The 25,863-nt window shown below is 35.5% G+C and overlaps 1 protein-coding gene across 9 annotated transcripts in view; it reads right to left on the reverse strand.

Moving 5' to 3' along the window:
- The window catches only part of LOC123877456 (zinc finger protein 135-like), a 168,979-nt gene that overhangs the window by 99,722 nt on the left and 43,394 nt on the right, over positions 1 to 25,863 (reverse strand). For 3 of the 9 annotated variants that reach the window (XM_045924253.1, XM_045924260.1, XM_045924252.1), the window contains exons 2-4: positions 5,783 to 6,358; positions 3,359 to 3,424; positions 509 to 607 (exon numbers count right to left, since the gene is read on the reverse strand). In XM_045924253.1, the coding sequence (XP_045780209.1) occupies positions 509 to 607; positions 3,359 to 3,424; positions 5,783 to 6,295 (678 nt within the window). In that variant the 5' untranslated portion in view covers positions 6,296 to 6,358. Of the gene's footprint in view, positions 1 to 508; positions 608 to 3,358; positions 3,425 to 5,782; positions 6,359 to 18,504; positions 18,789 to 25,863 lie in introns of those variants that run through there. The other 6 variants (XM_045924258.1, XM_045924251.1, XM_045924255.1 and 3 more) reach the window with 5 other exon arrangements.

Here is a 25,863-nt window from a genome sequence, read left to right on the forward strand (position 1 = left end):
TGACAAAAATGAAAATGACTAATCCATAATAAATTTATAATGTAATTTGTTTGTTATTAAATTGTGATGCTTTTCATAAAAGTGGATTACCGGCTTAGTCAGTAGTAATATCAAATTTATTTACTACTCATTACTCATTAGTAAAATTATGAATAGGTATTTTCCGCCAGATTAAAATATTATGTAACAAGATCATTATAGTACCTACGCCGTACGCGACAGGTCGAAATGGCAATCGAGGTATGAGGTGGGGAGACACCACGTGCACGTTACCCGTGCTATCCCGCAGCGGGTTATCGCAGGGGCTGTGCAGGTCCCCACCCCCATTGCCATCTCGACCTGTCGCGTAATATTACGATAAACACTTATATTTTCATGAACCTACTGGCTACATTAATAAACAAAACTTCGAATGAGTTTCCGTAAAGCAAACGTCAATCGGGAAGAGAGATCTTCTCTTCCTCGGTGAAAGAGAAGACAAGAGAAGAAAGAAAGAGAAAATAATTACATCGATATTGAGGCTATTCAGGAAATTTACCAATGCGAAGGGCAACATGGAGTTGCGGTCGCCGACCGGGGCTTCCCCTGATGGCGAGTGCTGTGGTGGCTGCATGGGAAAAGTGGGAAGCTTAGTGATTTTTTATGATATCTATATTCAGCAAGAAACAGTTAAAAATTATTTTGCTATAATCCGCCAACAGAAAAAATCTGTATGGTCAAACATGCAGTTACAAGCGGCGGATTATAGCAAAATAATTTTTAACTGTTTCTTGCTAAACATGAACTTCCGCAAAGTAACGCCTGATTCTATCCAATATATCTATATTCTATACTCTATAGGTATTCATAGAGGTATACCGCTTGACTCAGACAGCTCATGTTTTTTCACAAAATAACAAACAAACTTTTTGCGCAACGGATCAGCCTGGCTGTCCAGCGCGGAAATGCAGCCAGTATTCTTGGCACGCGGGCATGATTTGTACAGTAATTAGATAAGGCAAGCTTTAAGCTTTATTGTAATATTTTAAAAAAACCATGTTAGGCCACCACTGACCACCGTTAGGTATATAAACTTGAATAAATGGACTTTCTTTTGGTTAAATGCATTCACGTTAGAGTATAGACTATTTATTGTGTACTAGAGTCTTTAGTTTTACCTCAACTGTCAACCCACGCCATAATCACACAAGCCATCTGAGTGAAACGGTATACCTAAGTAGTACCTACCTATAGGAAATTAGGTATGCTCTATAATAATACGAGTAATATATATAAAATGGTAAACTGACTGACTGGCATGTCATCGTAAAGCTCAAACTACTAGGTCTAGAAACTTATAAACTGCATAGGTATTAGTAAATTCTTAGACTTCAATATATAAGATTTCTTTAACAGGGCTCTCTCCGTCACTCGTTTCATACAATCGTAGTTCCAATTTCATTTGTATATTAAGCAACCAAAGTCCATGAAATTTTGCAGACATATTCTAGAAACTAATATCTCTGTCTGTGGTTTTCCAGATTTCTGTTAAAATATTCGGTTTCAAAGTTACGCGGTCTTAAAAAATTTCATACAAATCTTTGAGCCCCTGTAATTTTAAAACTACATATTTTTAGAAAAATCTAAAACACCACAGACACAGATATTAGTCTCTAGAATATGTCTGCAAAATTTCATGGACTTTGGTTGCTTAATATTCAAATGAAATTGGAACTACGATTGTATGAAACGAGTGACGGAGAGAGCCCTGTGTTTGTTTAGCCATAGCCTACCTAAATCGCATGCTGCACGTGGTTCTAAACAGATAAGTATGTCTTTTAAGCGGATTAGATTAGCGATTAAGCTTATAGTTTCTTATATCAGTACATATTATCTACTTATATAAATTAATTATAGCCTGCTACTAAAAGTCTTTTCTTTACTAAGTAGGCTTACTAAAGAAATGTGTCCTGTTTAGACATCTAGAGCTATTTACACACGGTCGACTAGTCGCCCGGCGACTCAGTTGAAATATTCTGTAATAATTAATATGGAAATCGTCTTGTGGATTCGTAGATCCTACTTATCACTTTTATATAAATTACAAATAGGCACCTTCTAGGTAAACGCGTCCTATCTTAGACCACATCATCACTTTCCATCAGGTGTGATTGTGGTCAAGCGCTTACCTATAGTGAATAATAAAAAAATGATTCTAACAGTTGCCGTCGACTGAGTCGCCGGGCGTCTAGTAGAGGTCTTACTGTAACGTAATTATTATTATTATTATAAGCCTAGCTCTACATTTTTTTTCCTTTATATTAAGTATATAATATAATATACATATTTAAAAAAAAACATATTAAGATTAACGTATCTGAAACGTAATACTACCGGCAAAATTAAAGGAACATTGGAAAAATTAAAATATTTAACCGACTTCAAAAAAGGAGGAGGTTCTCAATTCGTCGGAATCTTTTTTTTTCAATCGTCAAATAGCCTTTTATCTGAGGAATAAAGGTTTTTTATAAGGGCATTGTGGACCCGCTTTGCGAAAAGTTGCGGACATGAACCAAAATAGTTTTAAATCAAAGATAATATTGGGGACTTCGTCTGTGTTGGTGTTGGCTGGCGGGCGTGCTTTGCCTTTTTGGAGTGTTTTTTTTTGTTGAAATTGTCTGGAAAGCGCTCTAAGGGGGTGCCGTGCGTATGTCGGCGAGCGCCGGCATAGTCGGGGTCCATATTTGTATAGTTTAACTAACTTGTTACAAATAACTACAAACTTGACATTGGCTAATCTGTTTGTAATAAGTCAGACGAGAGAGAGAGAAAAAAAAGATAATATTGTAACCTTTCTGTATATCCTACCTATAAATATTTGATTTAAAACCAATAGCGGGAAAAAGTTATTAAACATTGAAAAGAGTATAAATCAATAGGTTTGTCTTTCATGGTACAAAAATTATTTCGATTTTTTTCGTGATTTCATGTCAACGCGACCTATGTCAGTGTAGATCGGAGCCGTATTTGAATACATACGTACTTATACTGTAAATTTTGCCTGGGTCCGCCGCCGCGGGTATGGTTTCCATAATAAAGCGCCCATTTACTTTTGAAGTATTGACAGATTTCCTATACAAAAACTGTCAAACCGTCAACATAGTGATTACATACTCTTTGACCCTCAAATTTATTTCTCAGGTAAAAGTTATTTGACAATTCAAAAATCGGCCTTAAGTTACTTATTTCATGGCCTATTTAAGTTTAAAAAAGCATCAGCTAGAAAGAATATTTTTGTTCCAAAAATTTTGCCATTCTAATTAATTAATAGTAAAGTAAAAATAATTATGATATCAAATAGTGAAGAAAATAGAATTACCAGCACGAATGGGACAAGGGACCGCTCGCTCATGGTAGAGTCCGCGGAAGGTGACTGCTGCTGTTGCTGTTCCATTCCAACGTACCACGAACGGGGCGTGAAAGAAAGAGAGAGATGGTTAATTTCTTTTCGGTTCGGCAAAGATCAACATTAGGTCATCCTAGGATTTCTCCCGACCGGATTTCGGCCATGGCAACCAAACTCCATAGAGTTAAGTTAACTGTGCGGAAGATAACACAGGTGCATTCTCTGTTCCCTCACTCTCATAACTCGATGGAACGGCAATCCGACACGACCGGAGAGAGTTCAGGCGCATTACCGACAGCTTTACATAGTTTCCGAGGCACAGGAGTGAAACACCGCCAACTTCCTGATTTCGGCCTAGTAGGTAGGTTCCAGAAAAATCCAAAACCTAACTGTTTTTGGCCCAACCTGAGAATTGAACCCATGACCTCATCATCTGTAGTCGAACATCTAACGACTAAACCTAGAAGGCATTTACTTAGTTTACCTATATAAAGATTTTTAGTTTTTAATAAATACTAGAACTTTGTGATTTTATGTCTGACCTAACTGAAAGCATGAAGCCTGTTTGGAATAATAAGCAGACCCTGGTTCATACCTAGAACATGTTAGAAGAAAGAATTTAAAAATTGGTCAATAGCGAGTTGGACTGGCACACGAAGGGTTCCGTATCATCGCACAACAAATAAAACTTTTTTTTTTAATTTTTATGTCGGTTACATATTTTTAGTTGTTATAATATAGTGGCAATAGAAATACACATGCTGTGAAAATTTCAGCTCTACCAAGGGTGGACCAAGGGTGGACTCTACCAAGGGCGGGTGTCTACCAAGAGCGGACGGACAGCGGAGGCTTATTAATACGGACCCATTGGCAAGCTTTGGGTACGGAACCCTAAAAAACTCAGTCTGAAATATCTTATTTTCATTAACTTCTCTAAATAAAATAATTATAAGTAATCCTTGAATAAATAATTTGTATTTTGATAGCAACCACTTCATTCGAGAACCCGACATTCATAAAGTATTAATAAAACAAGTTTTAATTAACCGTTGTTTGAAAAAAAAATTAAACCACAAAAGAGCAACGCGTCGAACCGTTAAATCTCTATTCTCAAAAAAAAAAATCTCGATGAATACGAAATTCGAACGTATCGAAAACCGGTTCGAAATTCAAACAATGTTTAAAACAAAAAAAAAATTGAAACGGGAACAGATTCGCAGCAACAAATAACTGTCAACACCCCTTCCGTGAAACAAAGCGGTGGAAAAAATTAAAAAAATAAAATCACAAAGAGCCCCTAATCCGTGCCGTGGGAAACAGACAAATGCAAGGTAAGCGAATCCGAAACTAATTTAAAAAGTAATATTCTTTTGTCTTCTATTTACAAATTTTAATTTAAGAACACATGCACCGCAGTTAGCATTCATTACGCTTCGATTTTCAAATTGCTTTTTTTTAAATTGCAGAGTAAACAAATAATACGCAACGCTCGACGACACATCAATAAAACCTTCATAACATACGCCATATGCTCTAAACAAACATTCGTAGAAACGGATAACATGCATTATGAAGTTTAAAAAAAATGGTTCCAAGTATTGACAAGTTGATCACACCAATACAGAAATAATAGAATTATCAGTGATTACATAAATTTACATATCCTTTGTAAGACCGGATGCGACATAAGGACAAAAACGATTTAATAATAAGTTTGACGGCCCTTAACCCTTTCTTGGCTAACAAAAGCTTTACAATATGTTGCGTTTGCTTCTTGTATCTTTTTTTTTCAAGGAAGTAAGGGATCATTCAAATTTGGAACGAGTTTTGTGAGACCTCGCTGTGAGGTCAGTCTATCGACATGTTTTGGGGAAGATACACGTAACGTGATTATATTTTCAAAAATAACTTTAAGTTTTTAAAACTAATCTTAGCTAAGCAAAGTTCTTTCTATAGATTTCAAACTAAATATTGTGCCTCGCTGAAAATTTGGAATGTGATAGTGTAAGAAAATGCACGAAAATTTTGAGGAAAAATTAAGGTTTCCTCAATAAAGGTAACCAACATTATACTCTAAATTCATCCCAAATTACTGCATTAATATTTGAATCATAGTAACAAGTTTTAACCCAGACATTTACAAAAATTTATCTTTTGTGACGCGAAAATTCTATTTTCCTGACGCTACTTGTAACTGCCGGCGGAAAGTTTCAGACACTTTTTCTTGGAAAAAAAAACTTTAAACTGAAAAAATTATGTGTTGAAAAACTTTTTAACTTTTTTTTTTACTTTAGAAAACGCACTTTTATTTGTGTTATCTCAGAATACAGAAGTGCTATCAGGATACAAAACTGTTCACTAACTCTACACTATAGACATACATAAGATGCAACTCACCTGAATTTCACTGACAAGTTTCTCAGCCATGATCTTGTGGTCCGGCGTGACGGGCGGCTGCGGCGTGGGCGGCGCGAGGCCGGCCTGGCTGTGCTCCGGAGGCTCCTGCGCCGGGGAGGCGGGCCGGCTGCGGTTCCAGAACTCCATCTTGAAGCGCTGGGCCTCGTTCTGGATGGCGGGGATGTGCAGCGACAGCGGCGCGGCCCGCAGGTCCAGCGCGCTGCCGCCCGCCGCCGCCTCGCTGCCGTCCGCCGCCGTCATCTTGAAGGAGTTGTGCAGCCAGCTGGCCACGAAGCTGTCCTCCTCCTTGGGCGGCTCCAGGAGGCGCGGGAACGGCGGCGCGGCGCTCGGCTCGAACGCGCCCTCGCCGCCGACCGTCTCGCCCTCCTCAGCTATTTTCGGTACTTTGGCCTCCCGCGGTGAGTCCTCTACTTCCGCCTTCCGATACTCATGGAGGTCCCTGTACCTCTCCTGGAGCGCTAGGGATATGTTCTCATTGAAGTACTTCAACATTAATTCCAGCTTCGGGCGAATCGTCACGAGGATGTCGTCGGGCTCATGCGACGCGCGACGGACCTGCGAACGGACGAGGGTTCAGAGCGAGTTCGCGGCCGGGGCGCGAGGAGCCGGAGGGAGCGGAAGCGAGACCTCCTTGAGGCGCGGGCGGGCGACGACTAACTTCTTGGTGGAAAACTTGAGCGCCGCGACGCTTTCTTGCGGGGTGGGGCGGACGCGCGCGCCTCGCGAAGACGCCGCGCCAACTAGCAAGACGCGGCGCCGCCCCCGCCGCCTTGCCGCCTTAGACGCCAAGAAGAACATCCCCACCGAGGCCGGGCGCACGCGCCCCGCGTTTTTTCCGCGGAAAAATGTGTCCGGTCAAGGAAAAGACGGTCCGGCCGAGCACGTGCGGCGCGACGTCCTGGCCGCGGCGAGCTCCGAGCGGACCTCGGCCGAAATAAGAACTATTAAAAAGGGCGCCAAGCGAGGGTCGCCCCTCTCGCTCGCCCGACCCCGGCCGCTTCCCACCCTTATGTTAGAAAAGGACGGGTATCGCTCACGATTTTTTTCTAAGCCGCTTATTAGTGAGGGAGGAAATAGAAAAGAATGGGTTCTTTCGGATTTTTTTTCTTATTGCCCCGTCTCGCTCGCTCTCGTGGACGTGTGTATAGCGCCGTCTCGCGGCGAGTTTTTAAGTAATTCTTTCCGTTCCGCCTACTGTACTATTGAATTTTTTTCCATATTCAGGCGGAGCTTAGCTTATGGGGTTTTAGCCAACGGCCTTTCATTACCGCGTTTTTTCCTTGTTTTACCTAAACTTGGGAGTTTGTTCTGAGATTACACCTATTTCAGTTGACACCTAAATACTTAAAAAGTAACAAAACAATTGAAAAATGTTAACTAAACTTCAATTTCCTTTTTCAGGTACGCATATGACTGCAAACTACGTTTAGACGACTTGGTCCCAAAGTCTATTTATAGAATTAGTCATAAATAAATCTTAGGTTCTTATCTTGGGTGTGTTTTATTTCCTTAGAACCCCTTCTCAAGGTTGTCGTAGCAAAGCTTTTCCCCGCGCTACCCTGCGACAGATGGCGTAGCCAGTAGAGTGCTACGAGAGTCTACGATCTCTGCTCTTAGGAAATTTCTTTCTATGAAATAATACTAAGTATTTGTATCTTTACTATGTTAAATTAAAACATGATCTTTATTGATATAAGAATAAAATAATGCAGTCTAATCTGACTCGAAAATTGAACCTAGGAATTTAGAATTTAGAAAGATCTATTATAATCTGTAGATAGGTAAGTTACTCAGAACCTAATGTTGTTATTTGTCAAATAACAACGTTGCGAAGTAACTTACCTATCTCCAGATAACATATACCTACTTAGGTTAAATATTGAAAACGGACGCAAACCTGTCTTTTTAGATCCCATAATAAGATAGGTATTGAGTACCTACTTAGGTAAGACAAGATATCATACTAGGAAGCTAAATTAGGTAGGTAATTAGAATGTATCCTAAACTTGACCAAGCTTAGTAAAATTTGATCATTAGGTATCCTACCTACCTAACACTGGTTTGTATACGATAAACTATTTTTAGATTCTATATGAGCAGTGCAATGGTTCGTCTTGAATTGGTAGAGTCAAGACTCAAACCATTCATAGGTAAACATTGATAAGATTCTCTTGATGATTCAAAAGCATTTGTGAAAATTTATTTCAATAGAAATCTTTCAATAAATTTCTATAAAAGGAGAAACTTACCTACTTACTGATTTAAATCAACGTAACTACCTAGGTTGAGCTCAAACAGCTGTATAGGTATGTACCTAGGTACCTATAGGTAGAAAATTGAGATTTTGCAGATGGGTTTTCCATAATAGGTAATTAGGTAAAATCTAGACCCCACTAAAGAAAATTTTTCAGATGTCATGACAAGTAGGTACCCTTACTATGTGGGAGGTCCTAGGAACCCACCGCATTAGGTACCCACTATCCCAAAAAACCTCCTAATGTTATGTTATTCTTTAATAGTTAGGTGTCACCACTCTCAGCAATGTCCTAGGTAGGTACGATGCATAGAGAGACCTAAAAAAAAAATTAATTCTAAATTCAAAATATTTTTACTCAATTAAACCTTTACAAGTACTTTAGAACCGTCAAAAGCATCTACCACAGATTCGGAATGCCTTTCCTACCTAGAAGTACCAGCAAGAAACTCCGCGGTTGCTCTTTTCAAAGAGAGAATGAATCGATTTGCTTAGTTACGCATAATGGCAAAGACATAACCTAAGTCATTAGCAAGACATTAAATGTGCACACAGACAGACAATGCTAGCTAATAATGACCGGGCGGGGCTACAATACTGGGAGTGACTAGCCTTTTTTTCGTCACGGTCGGTTAACACGGTTTTTGCACGCCTTCATCCTAGTATTGGCGATTTTATGCAATTTACTAGCTGATGCCCGCGACTTCGTTCTCGTTGATATAGGTTTTTTTAAAATTCCGTAAGAACTCTTTAATTTTCCGGGATAGAAAGTAGCTTATGTGTTAATCCAGGGTATAATCTATGTCCATTCTCAACCAAATCAGTCCAGTAGTTTTTGCGTGAGTAACATACATACACACATACATATGTATACTTACACACAAACTTTCGCCTTTATAATATTAGTGTAATAGTGTGATGTGAAGTGTGATAGATGCAATTTTATGACTAACTAGTTGTGATCAAATCAAAAATGAAGAGATCCATAGAAGTAGCAAAGTAAATACCTAACCGACATAACTCAGCGGGTTGCGAAGCTGAAGTGGCAATGGGCAGGGCACATAATTTGAAAAACCGATACACGTTGGGGTCCCAAGGTGCTGAAAAGACTAGGTGGATAGAGCCGCTGGATACAGGCGGCACATTCCCGATTGGCTATCATACTATCCATCCATATCTATTATCATTTTGTCGGTATGGATTTAGGTTTTTAAAAGTCCTATTTGATTTTCCTTCGATTTTGATTTTGATTATGTTTGGTAAAAAGTATTCTATGTTATGCAATCTATCTCTGTACAAGTTTAGTACAACGTCCAATCTGGTTAGGCAAATGATAGAAAAACAAATATATACACTTTCAGATTTACCTAGGTATACTAAATTAGGAAAATCTCTTTCAACTCATTTGCTCCATCCAAGACGGTTTGCTTTTCAAAGCATTATGAAGGAAACGAATGAAAATGTGTATAGGTTTGGCAAAATAATAGAACCTTTTCAACAACCCCACGCTCCGTTAAAATAACGTGGTTCATATCTAGGCGCACGAAAATTTCTAACCCTTGAGATTTTAAATTGCACCCGTTCTTTGATATGAACCTTAGGGTTCATGTTTGAAATAGGTTCAAACCAAAACGGTAATTTTAAAAAGAAAGTTTAGGGCTAATATATAATAATAGGCTATAGAAACTATAGGTAAAGGACTGATTTTTAGGGCACCGTAACAAAATTCAAAATATTTTTACTCAATTAGACCTTTACAAGTGGGTACTTTTGAATCGTCAAGAGCATCTACCACTAGTTCGGTAATAAATAAAACAACGTTATGAGGTTTGTCTGTATGTTACAGTCATTTAAAAAATAAACTATATAGGTAGATATAAAAGTTGTGAAGTTGAAAGATAAAGTTATAAAAACCAGTTAGGTACCGCTATAGCTGCATAACTATTTAAATTTTAAAAAAATCAGGCTACCTCCTGAGAAGATAAAATGGAGAACCAAAAAATTTTTGGCTAACCTCTTGAGTGATGATGCCTCGTTGAATGGGTATTTTAAAATCATTAGGGAGTTTCTTAGACAGCTTTGGATAAAATTACCGTAGAATCATAACTGAGTAATTTTGTACAAAAATATGGTCGAAACGTCAATCCTAACTATAGATTAAAATATATAAGAAGTTCTACCTATAGTTAGCATACATAAAATACTAGATTTTACCATGTTTTTGCAAGGTTTTTTACAGCAAATTCAACTTTGTCCTGATGGTTTGTATCAATGTAGAGTTCCAATTATAAGAACCCCTTCTTCATTTGAAAAGGTTTAAAGGTAAAATAAAATATCAGAGGGTAATTCTTAAATTATTATTGATCAAAAATCGTTATAAAACATAAACGATATCGTAAAGGCAATATCCGGTCAAATAAACTTACTTGTTACAATGACCCTACGCAGTTTAGGGGCTTTGCTACAATGGGGATAAAAATTTATAGGTCTCTGCAAATACTTTAGTTGCTTACATTTTGCACTTAAATTTTTTTATTTTTATCATGATTTCGTTTAAAGTTGCATCTTAATAATTTTACTTTATAGTTAACTATTATGAGGTCTCCGACCTAGTGTATGTAGATTAAAGTTTATAAAAATCCCGTGGGAACTCTTTAATTTTCCGGGCTAAAAAGTATCTTATGTCATTTTCTTAATGTTAATGCAAAAATTACGTTAATTCGGTGCTCTGTTGCGGAGAGTGAAGACAAACCAATAAACAAGTACACTTTCGCATTTAAAAATACCTATATTTTTGGATTCACTTATTAATATATTTATTTTTCAAAGTTTAACTAATATAATGTACCTAAATAGCGGTTCAGTACCACAACTAATACGATGATTTTAAGCTATCGATATTTAGCTTAAATTTAAATGTTTTTTTAATGTCTAAGTTGTTAAATTAATTAATTTTGAAGTAAATTATTTGGAACACTGTAGCTTTAGTTTTAAGTTAAAGTAATTACCTAGTTATCACCATTACATCATTGTTTGACAATAAGAAATTGTAAATAGTACCTACCCAATTTGTATAACCGACTTTTCCTTTGACTTTGACTTTGATTTTATAACCTTGTAGTTTATTTAATCTCTATTTATTAAAAAATAAAGCTCTTTATTCAATTATTATATAGAGCTTTTAATAAAAACACTACGAGTAGGTACCTACCTATATAATAAAATGCGTCCATTCCGGAACGAGTCGCTCGGACACAAGACAGCTGTTGAGGCTCATTGTTACAGTTATATATTTCATTTACTCTGTATCCTGTGTTACTTGTATCAGAGCATCAATATAAATAAACGTATAGAAATAAAAAAACCGGCCAAGTGCGAGTCAGACTCGCGCACTGAGGGTTCCGTACTCGGGTATTTTTTCTAACATTTTGCTCGATAAATCAAAAACTATTATACATAAAAATAAATAAGAATCTGTTTTAGAATGTACAGGTAAAGCCCTTTCATATGATACCCTTTATGACAATTTCTTATTAGTCACAAATTAGGCTAGATCGTAGTACAATTGAGTAGCTTATTGGCATTCATAATAAGAAAAAACAAAAGTTATCAGTAAAAGTAAATGATCGTTGTGTAATCCTGTATAATCAGTAATCTCGTTAACGAGCCAAGTTATCTATTTTCTCACGTAACGAGCAACAAAACACATATCAAAATTCAAATGAACAAAACATCTTTTATCTTACAATCTCAGTTTCTCATACGTAACAAAGGGAATCCCTTTCAAACACCGGTTCGAACCGGTTCCTACATTTGACAAAAGGTAAAAACAAAAAAAATTAGCACCCTTGTATAACTATTTGAGATCTGATTTGCATACTGCTAAAGGGTCAAAGTTAAAAGTGAGTTTTTATGCGGAACTGATTTTATAATACGTGCTTAAGTTACTTTTGTTAAGAGTTCCTAGAATAGCTTTTTTAGGGTTCTGTACCTCAAAAGGAAAAACGGAACCCTTATAGGATCACTTTGTTGTCTATCTGCCTATCTGTCTGTCGTGTCTGTCAAGAAACCTATAGGATACTTCCCGTTGACCTAGAATCATGAAAGGCAGGTCTTATACCTAGTACAAACACAGGAATAAATCTGAAAAGCGCGAATTTGTAGTTAGATCATGTAAAAAAAATTAAAATGTGTTTCAATTTTCAAAGTAAGATAACTAGGTATACCAAGTGGGGTATCGTATGAAAGGGACCTGTACATTCTTAAACAGATTTTTATTTATTTTTATGCATAAAGTTTTTAATTTATCGTGCAAAATGTTGGAAAAAATATCCGTGTATGGAACCCTCAGTGCGCGACTCTGCCGGTTTTTTTATTGTAATAGGCTTGCGCTTGACGACAATCATGCTTGATAAAAGCTACTAAATATAAAATATTCACTCTTGCCTCGAAGGTATTTAGGTTATACCTACTAGGCAGGAAATACGCCGGAAGGGCATTCCACACCTTAGTGGACATCCAATGCACTCACACGAAACATTTTTAGGGTTCCGTACCTCAAAAGGAAAAACGAAACCCTTATAGTCTGTCTGTCTGTCTGTCCGTCCGTCCTTCGTGTATGTCAAGAAAACCTATAGGGTACTTCCCGCTGAGCTAGAATCATGAAATTTGTTAGATAGGTAAGTCTTATAGCACAAGTAAAGGAATAAATCTGAAAACCGTGAACTTGTGGTTACATCATTAAAAAAAAAAAAAATTGTGTCAATTTTCAAAGTAAGATAACTATACCAAGTAGGATATCATATGAAAGGGCTTTACCTGTATATTCTAAAACAGATTTTTATTTATTTTTATGCATAGTTTTTTTTTTTTGATTTGTCGTGCAAAATGTCGAAAAAATTACCCGAGTACGGAACCCTTTGTGCCCGAGTCAGACTCGCACTTGGCCGGTTTTTTTATTCAGATACAAGTTAGCCCTTGACTGCAATCTCACCTGGTGGTAAGTGATGATGTAGTCTAAGATAGAAGCGGGCTAACCTGGAAGAGGGATGGCAGATTTTATTAAACCCATCCCTTTGATTTTTACACGGCATCGTACCGGAACGCCAAATCGTTTGGCGGCACGGCTTTGCCGGTAGGGTGGTAACTAGCCACGGCCGAAGCATCCCACCTGACCAGACCAGTGATTTAGAAATTATCAAATTCCCAACTCTACCGGGAATCGAACCCGAGACCTCCCACTAATTAAGACCACACCACTGTACCAGGGAGGTCCTCAGAAACCTTAAAAAGATCCTATTGACAGGCGAAGTCGTGGGAAACAACACTAGTTTTATGTCTAGTAATTTACCGCTTGCAGGAAAACGATACAAAAGTTATTACGGAGAGGGTTAATGACGCAAAGGACTACGCTCACGCACCGCGACCTATTTTTAATGATTTTTCGTGAGTTGTGAAGGGTTAATGCTGTGTTGTATGGAGACGGCTTTTTATATGAATACGTGGTGTTATTAGGATGAAGACTCAGTACTAAAGAAGACTAAGTCTTCTTCTTCTATCTTATACCACAAAAAACCCGGAAAAAACCTGTATTTTTTTAAAAGTTCGCAATGCAGTTCAAACAAAACATCTGACTGACGCTAGAAATCAACGCACGTTGCGTAAATAGACGCTACGGGGTCAATGCCATGTCGTAGGCCGGACATAGACCCGGAGTTTGCACGTTATGCATTGCGGATTTGAAAAATACTAAATCACTAAACATACAATAATATATATACAATAATAATTAGACAAAATGGTTATTGGTATTGGTTTGTGTTTAGGTAGTAACTAGTAGGTATAATAATAGTGTTATATTTTTGCTAACGTTGTAATTACACCTTGGATAAGCCTAAGACCCGGTATCTACGAAAGCGGAAATGGATAAAGATATTTTAGCAAACCAATCAGATATTTGATGTTCATTTAGTTTTCCTTAGTTTACCTAAAAGTTAAACGCCGGACTTTACGCGTAATTAGTGTGGGTTTAATGAAAACTGCCACACTTCCAGGTTAGTCCGCTTCCATCTTAGACTGCATCATCAGCATCACTTACCACCAAGTGAGATTGCAGTCAAGGCAAGTCAGTTTTATCTGAATAAAAAAACACCTAAGCATGTCGGTGAGGCGACCTTGAAGTTTGACCCAGCTAAAGCTTTCAGACCATAAATAACAATGAAAAAATGAAAACACGTTCCATGCTTTCTTAGCCAGCAAACGTAAAACGTTATTGATGGTACTATTCCGTGACAAGTGATACCCGCTGTTGAAACAAAGCTGTATGTCTGTCTGTGTAAGGATCGATAACTACGAAACTGAATTCATAATACTACGTTACGACTCTTTCAATTGAATAGTTCTTAAATTATAAATGGGAAGTACTTAATTGACCATTGCGATACTATTAAGTCTATACTAGTACTAGGTATATATCTGTATATAGCATGTGATCTAAAAAAGGGGTTACAGATTTGATACCTTTTTGTGTAGAAACAAAGCAATGTTTCTTTAATTCTTATATTTTTAATGCCATATCTTATATGCCAGCCCCATCGGCACAAACTCAATCAAAAATTAGTTAGAATTGTTACTTCGTCGTGAGTGACACTGGCTATAAATTAAAAAAAAAACTATATCTGGCAGGGCAGTCGTGTTTTTAACCCCTGACCCAAAAAGAGGGGTGTGTTATAAGTTTGACGTGTGTATCTGTGTATCTGTCTGTGGCATCGTAGCTCCTAAACTAATGAACCGATTTTAATTTAGGTTTTTTTTTGTTTGAAAGGAGGCTTGATCGAGAGTGTTCTTAGCTATAATGCAAGATAATCGGTTCAGCCGTTTGAAAGTTATCAGCTATTTTCTAGTTAGTGTTCACTTGTCGGGGGTGTCATAAATTTTTAATTTACACTTGTTACTAAATTTTTATTTAATTAGGAATATTAAAAACTTGTACCTTTTGAGATAATGGATCCCTAAAAATACTATTTCCTAATGAAAAAACTCTGTGGACAAAGAATTAAGATGGTAGAAAAAACGTGAACGTAAAAAGCTCCCTCCAACCGAATCGTTAAACGGTGGCCAAGCATATTTATCAAACAGGAAAAAACGCACCCTCTCTAAATACTCGGTGTCAATTATTCTGACCGTGAATAAAAAATATCTATTGCTAAATGCGAATTCAATTTTAAAAGTCTCATCTAGCGACAGAAGGGCTGGCTCATTTTTTGCGCAAAGGACCAGCCTGGCTTTCCAACGCGGAAATGCAGCCAGTTTTATTGGCACCATTTGACGCTGGCATGATGTGTACAGTAATTAGATAAGGAGAGCTTTAAGTTTTGTTGTAATATTTTCGATTAAAAAAAAAAGCTATTTGTATTAAATAATTTTATAGGGTAAGTTAAATTAAAAACCGTTTTTTTAGACAAAGCTTTTGCATTAATTCATACTAATATTAGAAATGCGTAAGTGTATCTGTTTGTCGGCAGTGAAATTTGGTAAAGGGATACCTTGCATCCTGGAGTTACTTTTTCCCCGGATAATCCAAGAATTTTTCACCACCTACGGTTTTGACTTCAAGTGTTTTTTAGCTTAGTACAAAAAAGAACAAAAACTATTTTTATTATAAGAACTCAGAATTTTTAAATTCTACCATGATTTTTGATACCATGTCGATTATTCAAACATACCTACCTAACCAATTTTTAAAAAAGCGGATGTAGAAAAAAAGTGTGAAAAACCACCCCATTGAAATCGACCGTTAAACAGTAGCAAAGTACTAATTTTACGTTCACATTTCAAAAAAGTTGAGCAAAAAACGCTCCCTGTCTAAACACTGCGTGTCAATACAAACCGCTTTCAATCGTCGAAAAAAAAAAACATTTAATCTGACACATTTTAGAGTCCACGAAAGGGAGAAAAGAAAAAAGACCACCCCCTGTATTTGGAGCCAATAAAAAAAACTGTGTTCGACATCATTTGAAAAAAGAACGACTTAATTGGTGGTGCGCGTGCCGCCCTACTTTTTTTTTCTTTTTTTTTAATTTTTTCCCTTTGCGTCCACTGAGTAACTTTTTTTCTTGCATACGCCCGTGGGGTGCATTTTTTGCGACAATTATGGTAGCAGCGCCATTCAACCATCAAATTATTTAAGATTATAACCTTTTAGCCGCTGTTAACACTGCATAATTTCATGCCGTAATAATTTATGTGGGCTTTTAATTCCATATTTTACAACGAACTTGCATTGCGTTAAGGATACTGGTGAGCATTTTTTAAGAAAAAAATTAATGAATGACAATTTGTATATCACACTAATATTATAAAGGAGAAAGTTTGTATGTGTGTGTGTGTGTGTATGTTTGTTACTCTTTCACGCAAAAACTACAGGACGGATTGGGCTGAAATTTAGAATGGAGATAGATTATACCCAGGATTAGCACATAGGCTACTTTTTATCCCGGAAAATCAAAGAGTTCCCACGGGAATTTTAAAAAACCTACATCCACGCGAACGAAGTCGCGGGTATCAGCTAGTTTCACATATTTTTCAAATGCATGAAGTCCTATTTTGATATTAATTACTACCTATAAAAATAGCACGGTTGAATAATATTAGTAGGTAGTAGGTCAAATTACCTTTTTTTTTTTGGTAGTTTTTTAAACTTTCATTAAAGTAGGTACCTAAGAACATAAAACTGATTTGCCTAGGCTGAGCTCAGATCGTATTTCTGAAAATACAAAATAATTTATTTCCACAAAAATACACTTATAAAATCTAGGTACATAATCCAACACTAGCTTCTCCTTTCAGCAAAGGTTGCCTGGTAGAGATTGCACTAAGCAATAAGGCCGCCTTTGCACACAATTGTTTTTTCTGTTTTCTTCCTTCTGTGTTGTGTTCCTTTACATGTTTTTTTGTGCAATGAAGACTTCTAATATATCTATCTATCTGGTTATACCTACCTCTAAAATTCTTCCTAAAATGAGTCTAACGTAGGTACGTTGAAGAAAAAACCTTTTAATATCTCAACTCTCAAGTATAATTCTAAAAATTGCAGGTATAATCAGTCTGTCAGTTTCTCTTCTTATATATGTTATGCCTGCGACTTCGGCAGCGTGGACTTAGCTTAAGAATTTAAAAACCCCTTGAAAGCTCTTTGATTTTGCGGACTAAAAAGTAGCCTCAATGCAAACTATGTCAGTGCTAATTACTGTTAAAATCGATCAAGATGGGTCTTGAAAAGGTAACCCATGTAGGTATCTACCTGTACACATAAAATTAATGGGGAATTAAAATAACCAACGTAAAGTTAAGGCTAAAGTAAGTGGAGTTTTAGGTACTATCCAATTTTCTTCGAACGCTCGTAAAAATACTTTGCAACTTTACAAATTTCCGCATGCCATAAAACCTAGGTATTGTAGTAATAATAATTGACACCTTATTTATATAAATTGGTTTGATCGTTAACAGGGCTCTCTCCGTCACTCGCTTCATACAATCGTAGTTACAATTTCATTTGAATATCAAGCAACCAAGTCCATGAAATTTTGCAGACATATTCTAGAAACTAATATCTGTGTCTGTGGTGTTTTAGATTTTTCTAAAAATATGTAGTTTTAAAATTACAGGGGCTCAAAGATTTTTATGAAAATTTTTAAGACCGCGTAACTTTGAAACCGAATTTTTTAACAGAAATCTGGAAAACCACAGACATAGATATTAGTTTCTAGAATATGTCTGCAAAATTTCATGGACTTTGGTTACTTAATATTCAAATGAAATTGGAACTACGATTGTATGAAGCGAGTGACGGAGAGACCCCTCTTAAGAAGTTACGATGGAACGATATAGGGAGTAAAGTGAATCAGTAGTAATTGGCATATAGGCTGTACAGTATAAAATTTGACCATAAAATAAATAATGACACTTTATAAACACTATAATTTTTATAGAGACAATGAATGCCTTGTTAAAATTTTCTTTTAAGGAAATAAACTTTCTAAAACTATAACCAAGACAACTAAAAATACGTACCCACTAAAATTTCAACTAAAATAAAAAAAAATGCGTTTACCAACATTCCGATTTACACGTAGCTTACAAAACATAGCGACATCTATTAAAGAATAGCAAAAATCAATTACGATATTCCAATTTCCCAACTAGAATTTGATAACAAAATGAGAACACGAAAAGATAAACTTATTAAGTACTCACCACCTATCACAGAAAATAAAACATCACTTTAGATAAAACACTTAACTACTAGAAAATATGTTAAAAAATGCTACTTTTTCCTCCACTAATTCTTTATTTATAAACAATTTGTATATTAAAAACATCTATTTTTAGTAAAATTCCAAAAATATTTAAAAAATCAAAAAAGTGTTACGTAATAATGGAAAATTACCTTAAACGTGAAAAAGCAACCGACCGGCAGCGCAACGACTTATAAAATTTCCATTTAAAACACAGAGCTCATTATCTTTTTTCTAACGAAAAAATACACTTTTTCACGAAACGAAACATCCAAAAAACACATTTCAAACATCTCGATTATAAACTTAATGGTAGTCGTAATAAATCCTAATTTTATTTAAAACAGTTTTGTAGTTATGTCTTCAAGAAATCTAGAGTTAGCTTCTTGGACTACTTTATTGGTTAATAGGGCGGGGAAATTATTTGCATTTAAATAACTGAAGTCAAAAATTAGACTACGACAAAAGATACTAAAACAGCAAAAACTTAATATGTACCAAGGTAAATAATTTTATAATTTTCTCTACAGATGATAGAAGGGGTATGGGTTTAATTGAACAACCATACAGCTACCTCTTCCAAGTTAGTCCGCTTCCATCTTAGACTGCATCATCACTGACCACCATGTGAGATCGCAGTCAAGGGCTAACTTGTAATGGAATAAAAAAAAAAAAAACATTTTAACCTTCTTTGAAGCTATTTTAATATAACGTTTACCATAGTTTCTAGGAATTCAGATTTTTTATTTCTGCAGTGTTTTAAAACTTGTAGATAGGATTTTCTTTTTTTTAATGTCTAGGTTATAACACGGAAAAATCTCTTCTGCCATTAACGCAAGAAGATTCACATGTTATCAAAGTTAAATATATTTTTTTTTTTCAATAGTTATTTTAATTAATTATTAGTTATTTCAAAAGTATTCATAAAAGTTTGGAATATGACAATGATGTAACCTTTAACATCACTAGTTTTTAAAAATATTCTTATAAGTTTCTGTTTATATTCAAACTCAAACTCCGATAAGAATATGAAATTGGATTTCTCGACTATGGTGGTTGCATAGTCGACATCCTCGTTGCATAGCTGCATTATTCAAGCACATCACTAGTTGCATGTGTGAGCGTGTTATCAGCTCTCCTACGTACGTAGATAAAATTTTGAAAAATTCTCAACTTTTCCGCGATAACCCCGCCCGGGCGCGCAGAAAAAAGCTTGCGACGCGCATCTATAGTGTGATCTAACATTCATTAGTCATTACCCATATCATAATAGAAGCGAAAGTGTGTTTGTTTGTTGGTTTATTGGTTTGTTGGTTTGTCCTTCAATAACGTCGCGACTGAGCAACGAATCAACGTATGTTTTTGCACGGGTATATATAAAGACCTGGACAGTGACATTTGCTCCTTTTTATCTCGGAAAACAAATCATTCAAATTCTTTCTAATAACATACTGGCCTCACTACAAAACAAATACATTTTTATGGACTAAACAGGTTCAAATCTTTGGTTTAACAAAATGTGCCTAAAGTTTTTGTGGTAATCTTTCTTTTTGTCTTCTTTTTATTAATTTTTTAGAAAATTTCACTATTTAACGTAAAAGAATAGAATTAAAAAAATTTGGAATGAAAGAATTCAGTTTTATTTATTTATTTATTATTTCAAGAAGGTACGCCCACAGCATGTTCACAAAACACTTATAAAAGTTTGATGTTTATAATTTATGATTAACAAGATACATATTATTATCTAGGTATTATTAGAGATTTCAATTATTTAGGGGTTAGAGCTATGAGCAGGTACATCTGATACTTTTTTTGAAAATATGTCAGCAATAGTTTTTTCTATCATACCATAAAAAAAGTAAATTAAAAAATAGTGTTAGATCATTGCAGAAAATAAAAATGAGTCTCTTAATCATAACAACATAACGCGAAAAGTAGAGTTAATAGTAGAAAATAAAAAATAGAGCCCCTATAGTACATATGGTACTATCTGCTTTTAAGACCATGTCGATAAAAGATGGCGGCTTAAAAAGAGCTGATCTGCTTGCTATTTTTGCTAATTTTTGAAAATAATCTGAGTTACTGGACAATTTCTCAGGTGGAGTCTAAAAAAAGTTTTCTTCAAAACTTACTAGCATCGTCTATGAATACGACACATCTTATAAATAAACCTTATGACCGACAAGTACTTATTTATTATTTGCTATACTGTTATCATTCCCGACATAGTATTATTCGCTTATACTGCATGTGTACAACACAGGGTGTCTTTGTGAGAGTCTAGATAACTGATATCTAGGTGCGTAGATACTTTGGTCTAGATGCTAGGTATAAGTTATAACCTGACCAAATTCAAATGTACCTTTTCGACTGAAATTAGAGCATAATATTTCTTTATAGTCTGTGCTAGACAACTTTAGTTTATGTCAGTTAATTTCGTAGTAGTTTTAATTGTGAATTATAGAAGTTAATAAATAGAATAGATAATAAGTAGGTATGTACTGTTTTATTTAAGTATTTTCTTGAGTAGTACGTATAAAGTTTTTGGGTAAATAAATGTGCAACTGTTGTAATTTTAGGTACATTTCTTAGCGTACACTAGAACCAACATAAGTACATAGTGCATGCTATGGCATCTTTTCTATGAAGCCAATTTTTTGAAACCCAGTAGTTTTCCAGTTGCAGTAAATAAGTATTTTTTTCACCTACTTGTAAAAATTTGTAGGATACCTATTTGCAATTAATATCTGTGTTAAAGACCTATTTTCTTATAAGATAAAAGTCTAATAGTAATCTCTTGCAATCCAACTATACATTCTTGTGTCGTGATTTATTGATTTATTGATATTTGTCATGATTGGTAAAGGAATTGTCTAATAAACTGTACGTACTGTGGTTGGTGTGTTTAGAATTAGCAAATTATCAAAACGCAATATTTAGAGGATTGAAATCTTCAGTGTGGCATATAATGTTCATGATAAAAAAACAGAGGTACTCGTAGTCAGTTGATCGACGATCGAATAGGAGCAAGCAACTTATTATTGACGAAAGACGGAACCACACTAACGCAATGATACGTCATATTATCTACTATTTTTTACCCCCGACCCAAAAAGAGTGTTATAAGTTTGACGTGTGTATCTGTGTATCTGTCTGTGGCATCGTAGCTCCTAAACTAATGAACCGATTTTGATTTAGTTTTTTTGTTTGAAAGGCGGCTTGATCGCGAGTGTTCTTAGGTATAATCGGTTCAGCCGTTTGAAAGTTATCAGCTCTTTTCTAGTTACTGTAATCTTCACTTGTCGGCGGTGTTATATTTTTAATTAACACTTGTATCGTAATACTTGTATTCACCTAAAATTAGCAAAAAGCAATGGTTCAAAAACTAAGTAGGTTTTACTTAAGAAGCTAGAAAGAAAACTCTGTAAAACTTTATACTTAGTATCTAGTACTTAGATATTTAGCTACTTTTCTCTCTATTCAGATTAATCTCACATGCCTACTATAAAATTACTTTAAAAGCTTTATCGCCCGGAAGTTACAACAAAATCGGCTTAATTACCACAGTCAATTAATAATGGAATTTTCTAATCGTGCGCGCGCGCCGTAAAAAGATATATCTTCTTGCCGTTAGCGACCTCTGCCGGTAATTGGAGTAGATATCGGAACTAACGGAGAATCCTTTTTGCATTAGATAGTAGATACATCCACTACTAATAACATTAACTCCTCTTTTTTGACTTCAAGAAAAGGGAGGGCAGCTTTTTTGTAGATTCATATACTTAGTAAAATCTACCAATGTATTTTTTTATTATAAAAATCGGTGCAGTATTTAGGTATGTCGTTGGTACCTTAGACAGAAGAAATTTTAAACTAATGGTGGTTAGAAATAATCAGAAGTTTCAGGAGCTTAAAATTCTACGGTAAAAAGCATAATTTAAGAGCTATGTTAATTATTAAGATACCACGTGTGAAAGTGTTATATTTTGAATAAATCAATTTTGAATCTTTTCAAAAGTTTCTATAAAACATAGTTTATCTGTACCTGTTATAAGTTACCTCGTATACCTACGCTACATGAGTTAAAAGAAATCCAAATCGGTCCAGGAGTCTGAGTAATTGGGGAACATACATAAAAATATATACAATAGATACACTTCATTCATTCTTTCTTTTTTGTTTATCTTTATATATATATCCACTTAATTATCATCGTTGTACCTATTAATATTATTTTTTCTTTTTTTTTTTTGTAACTTTGTTGTTGTAAATGTTGTGTTCACTTGTAAATAGCGACTACATTTAGCAAATAAGTTTAGATTATGTACTATTTTTAATATTTAATGTAAGTAGCTGTAAGTGAACCTAATTAATAAAAATAAAATAAAATAAAATAAAATATTTAAAAAAAAAGACTCCGACGAATTGAGAACCTCCTCCTTTTTTTGAAGTCGGTTAAAAATTAACCATTTTATTTCAATTAACAAGATTCAATTTATTTAACAACAAAAAGAAAATTATTATCTCTTCTTTTTTATTGTCATCTGCTTTCAAAGCCTAATTATTATCTTTTTTGTTTCGAAAGTGGATGGAACTCTTTGATTTTCCGGAAAATAGCAGCCTAATTTCGTTTCCCGGATACAAGCTATCTCTGTACCAAATTTTTTCAAAATCGGTTAAACAGATACGGCGTTAAATAGTAACAAACAGACAGATAGTCAGATTTTCGTAGTTTACAATAATAAGTATGGATATGAATGTTTGATTTACTAACAAAGACTGCCAAAGTTTTCGACGCAACCTATTGTCGTATACAATACAGTCGACATGCAAATTAACAATAAAACCTGTCCGAGCCCTAATTGTGTTAACCAGTGATTAACGAATTAGGAATGCTGTGGGTTAGCCTAAATCAATTCTTGTAACTTTGACAGCACCTCTTTTAGCGTATTTGGTATTGAACTGACGTTTTGAGTTTAACCATTTGAACAAGATAATTTGTTTAGTCATAATAATTACGATGTATCGAGAAGCTTTGGTAGCATAGTGGTTAAGAATTTGGTTTCCTATTCAGAGGACCCGTGGTTTGGTATCGGGTACGTTCCTCTAACTCTTTGGAGCTCTATGCGTTTTAGGAATTAAATATCACTTGCTTTAACGGTGAACACACACATACACACAGTACACACACACAAACTTTTATGAATACAAACTTTTTAAGCGTTATTTTTCACGATCCATCCATTTTAAATAAATAAATAATCTCTATTTATTTAACCTATTTTGATGAAATTTAGTAGGTACAGCAAAAGCTTGCAAACCGGAGATGTTTATAGGCTACGTTTATTCCAGAAATTCAGAGTTCCTAAGGAATTCTTATAATACCGAATATTACCTATTACTTAGTAGGTATACCTACCTACTTTAAGTACCTACCTACTATAAATCTGTGAGCTAATAGTTAAAAAAAATATCTTCGCTTGATGATACCCGCGACTTGCTTGGATTTAGGTTTTTGAAAACCCCGTGGGAACTCTGCATTTCCGGGTTAAAAAATTGCCTATGTCCGTCCCCGGGATGTAAGCTAACTCTGTACCTACCAAATAGCGTCAAAATCGGTTAAATTGTTGAGCCGTTGAAAAGCTAGCAGACAGACAGACAGCCACACTTTCGCATTTATAATATTAAGTATGGATTTAAAGTCCAGGACTATCTACAACAATGTTGCATCAAAATGGCCATTACGAAGGTGCTCCATAAAATAAAAGCCGGCATTAGAAAACCTCCTAAGAGGTTGCAGGCAGAAAAATAAATCACCGTCCCACGCGACCTAGCCCGGCGGACGCGACGAGAGGAAAAAATAATATAGTTTGCTAACATAGACCGCGACCCTTAATAGACCCTTCACCTTATATTATTTCACTAGCTGATGCCCGCGACTTCGTTCGCGTGGATGAAGGTTTTTTAAAAATCCCGTGGGAACTCTTTGATTTTTCGGGATAAAAAGTAGCCTATGTGCTAATCTACATTCTATATAATTTATCTACATTCTAAATTTCAGCCAAATCCGTCCAGTAGTTTTGCGTGAAGGAGTAACAAACATACACACACACACACACACACACACACATACAAACTTTCGCCTTTATAATATTTGCGTGAAGGAGTAACAAACATACACACACACACACATACAAACTTTCGCCTTTATAATATTAGTGTGATAGTGTGATTGGCTTATGCCCGCGACTTCGTCCGCGTGGACTCCACTTTCAAACCCCTATTTTACCCCATTAGCAAAAATCCTTTCGTAGCGGATATTTACATTATAATAGCTATCTGCATACCAAATTTCAGGTTGATTTGTCCATTAGTTTAAGCTGTGCGTTGATGTCAGTCAGGCTTTTGCTTTTATATATTCAGACTTCTATAAAAGTCCGATGTAAATACCGTAAATGCCTGGACAAGAAGATAGGTCTAGGTAAAAATGATAATTCGGTAATAAACCAAAAACGAATTAAATTGATATATGTGATTTTTCCGTGCAGTTAGGCTTTTTTGTGCTCAAAGATCTGCTTGTTCAGCGGGAAAATGTTTGAGAAAATGTTCTGTCAATGCCCACGATCAGTTTAGATTTCAATTAATTATTTTAAGTAAAGTACCTACCTAACTAAAAGTTTTATTGGTAGGACCACGAATCCATAATATTTAGTTATAATCTATAATAGTTAGTCACGAATAGTTTTGGCTGTGTTTTTGGATAGCTGTAAGTAAATCATTTTTATCACTAGATATTTAAACTTTTTTCATATTAATTTTCAGATCGTAAAGCTCCGACAATCCGCACTTCTAATGCATCCTGTATCTATGGTTGCAAATGAAAAAAAGCTCGAACGAACGCGAATACACCCGAGGCGAATGACCAGCGAAAAATAAGACGAAAACAGCCCGTGCGCACATGTTCGGCCATTTTTTTACTCGCCATCCCTCTCTAGCGCCAAAAATGGGTACAAGTTGTACTAGAGCGAGCGAGATGGAGCAAAAGAAAGCGCGAAAGAGTTGCTCGTCTGTTATTTCCGTGCGTTGCCGCTTGGAGCGCTGGCGTCGCGGGAAATTTCTTCCTGTTTCGTATACAAGTATGACGTTGTAGGTTATGGAACTTAATTTGAATTTTTAATTATAGGTTTACTGCTCAATGTACATTTCAGACTCTAAATTGCATAATATCTGTTCTATTCTTCCTTTTTCTAATATCTGAACGTATTTAGTGATATGGCGGCCTTTGTGCCCTACCTGGCACATTTGTTTTTCCTCTTGTTTTGTATCACACTTAATATTATAAAGGCGAAAGTTTGTATGTGTGTGTGTCTGTGTGTGTGTATGTTTGTTATTCCTTCACGCAAAAACTACTGGACGAATTTGGCTGAAATTTAGAATGGAGATAGATAATATCCTGGATTAGCACATAGACTACTTTTTATCCCGGAAAATCAAAGAGTTCCCACGGG

This window comes from Maniola jurtina, chromosome 23, assembly GCF_905333055.1.
Source record: "Maniola jurtina chromosome 23, ilManJurt1.1, whole genome shotgun sequence".
NCBI lineage: Eukaryota > Metazoa > Arthropoda > Insecta > Lepidoptera > Nymphalidae > Maniola > Maniola jurtina.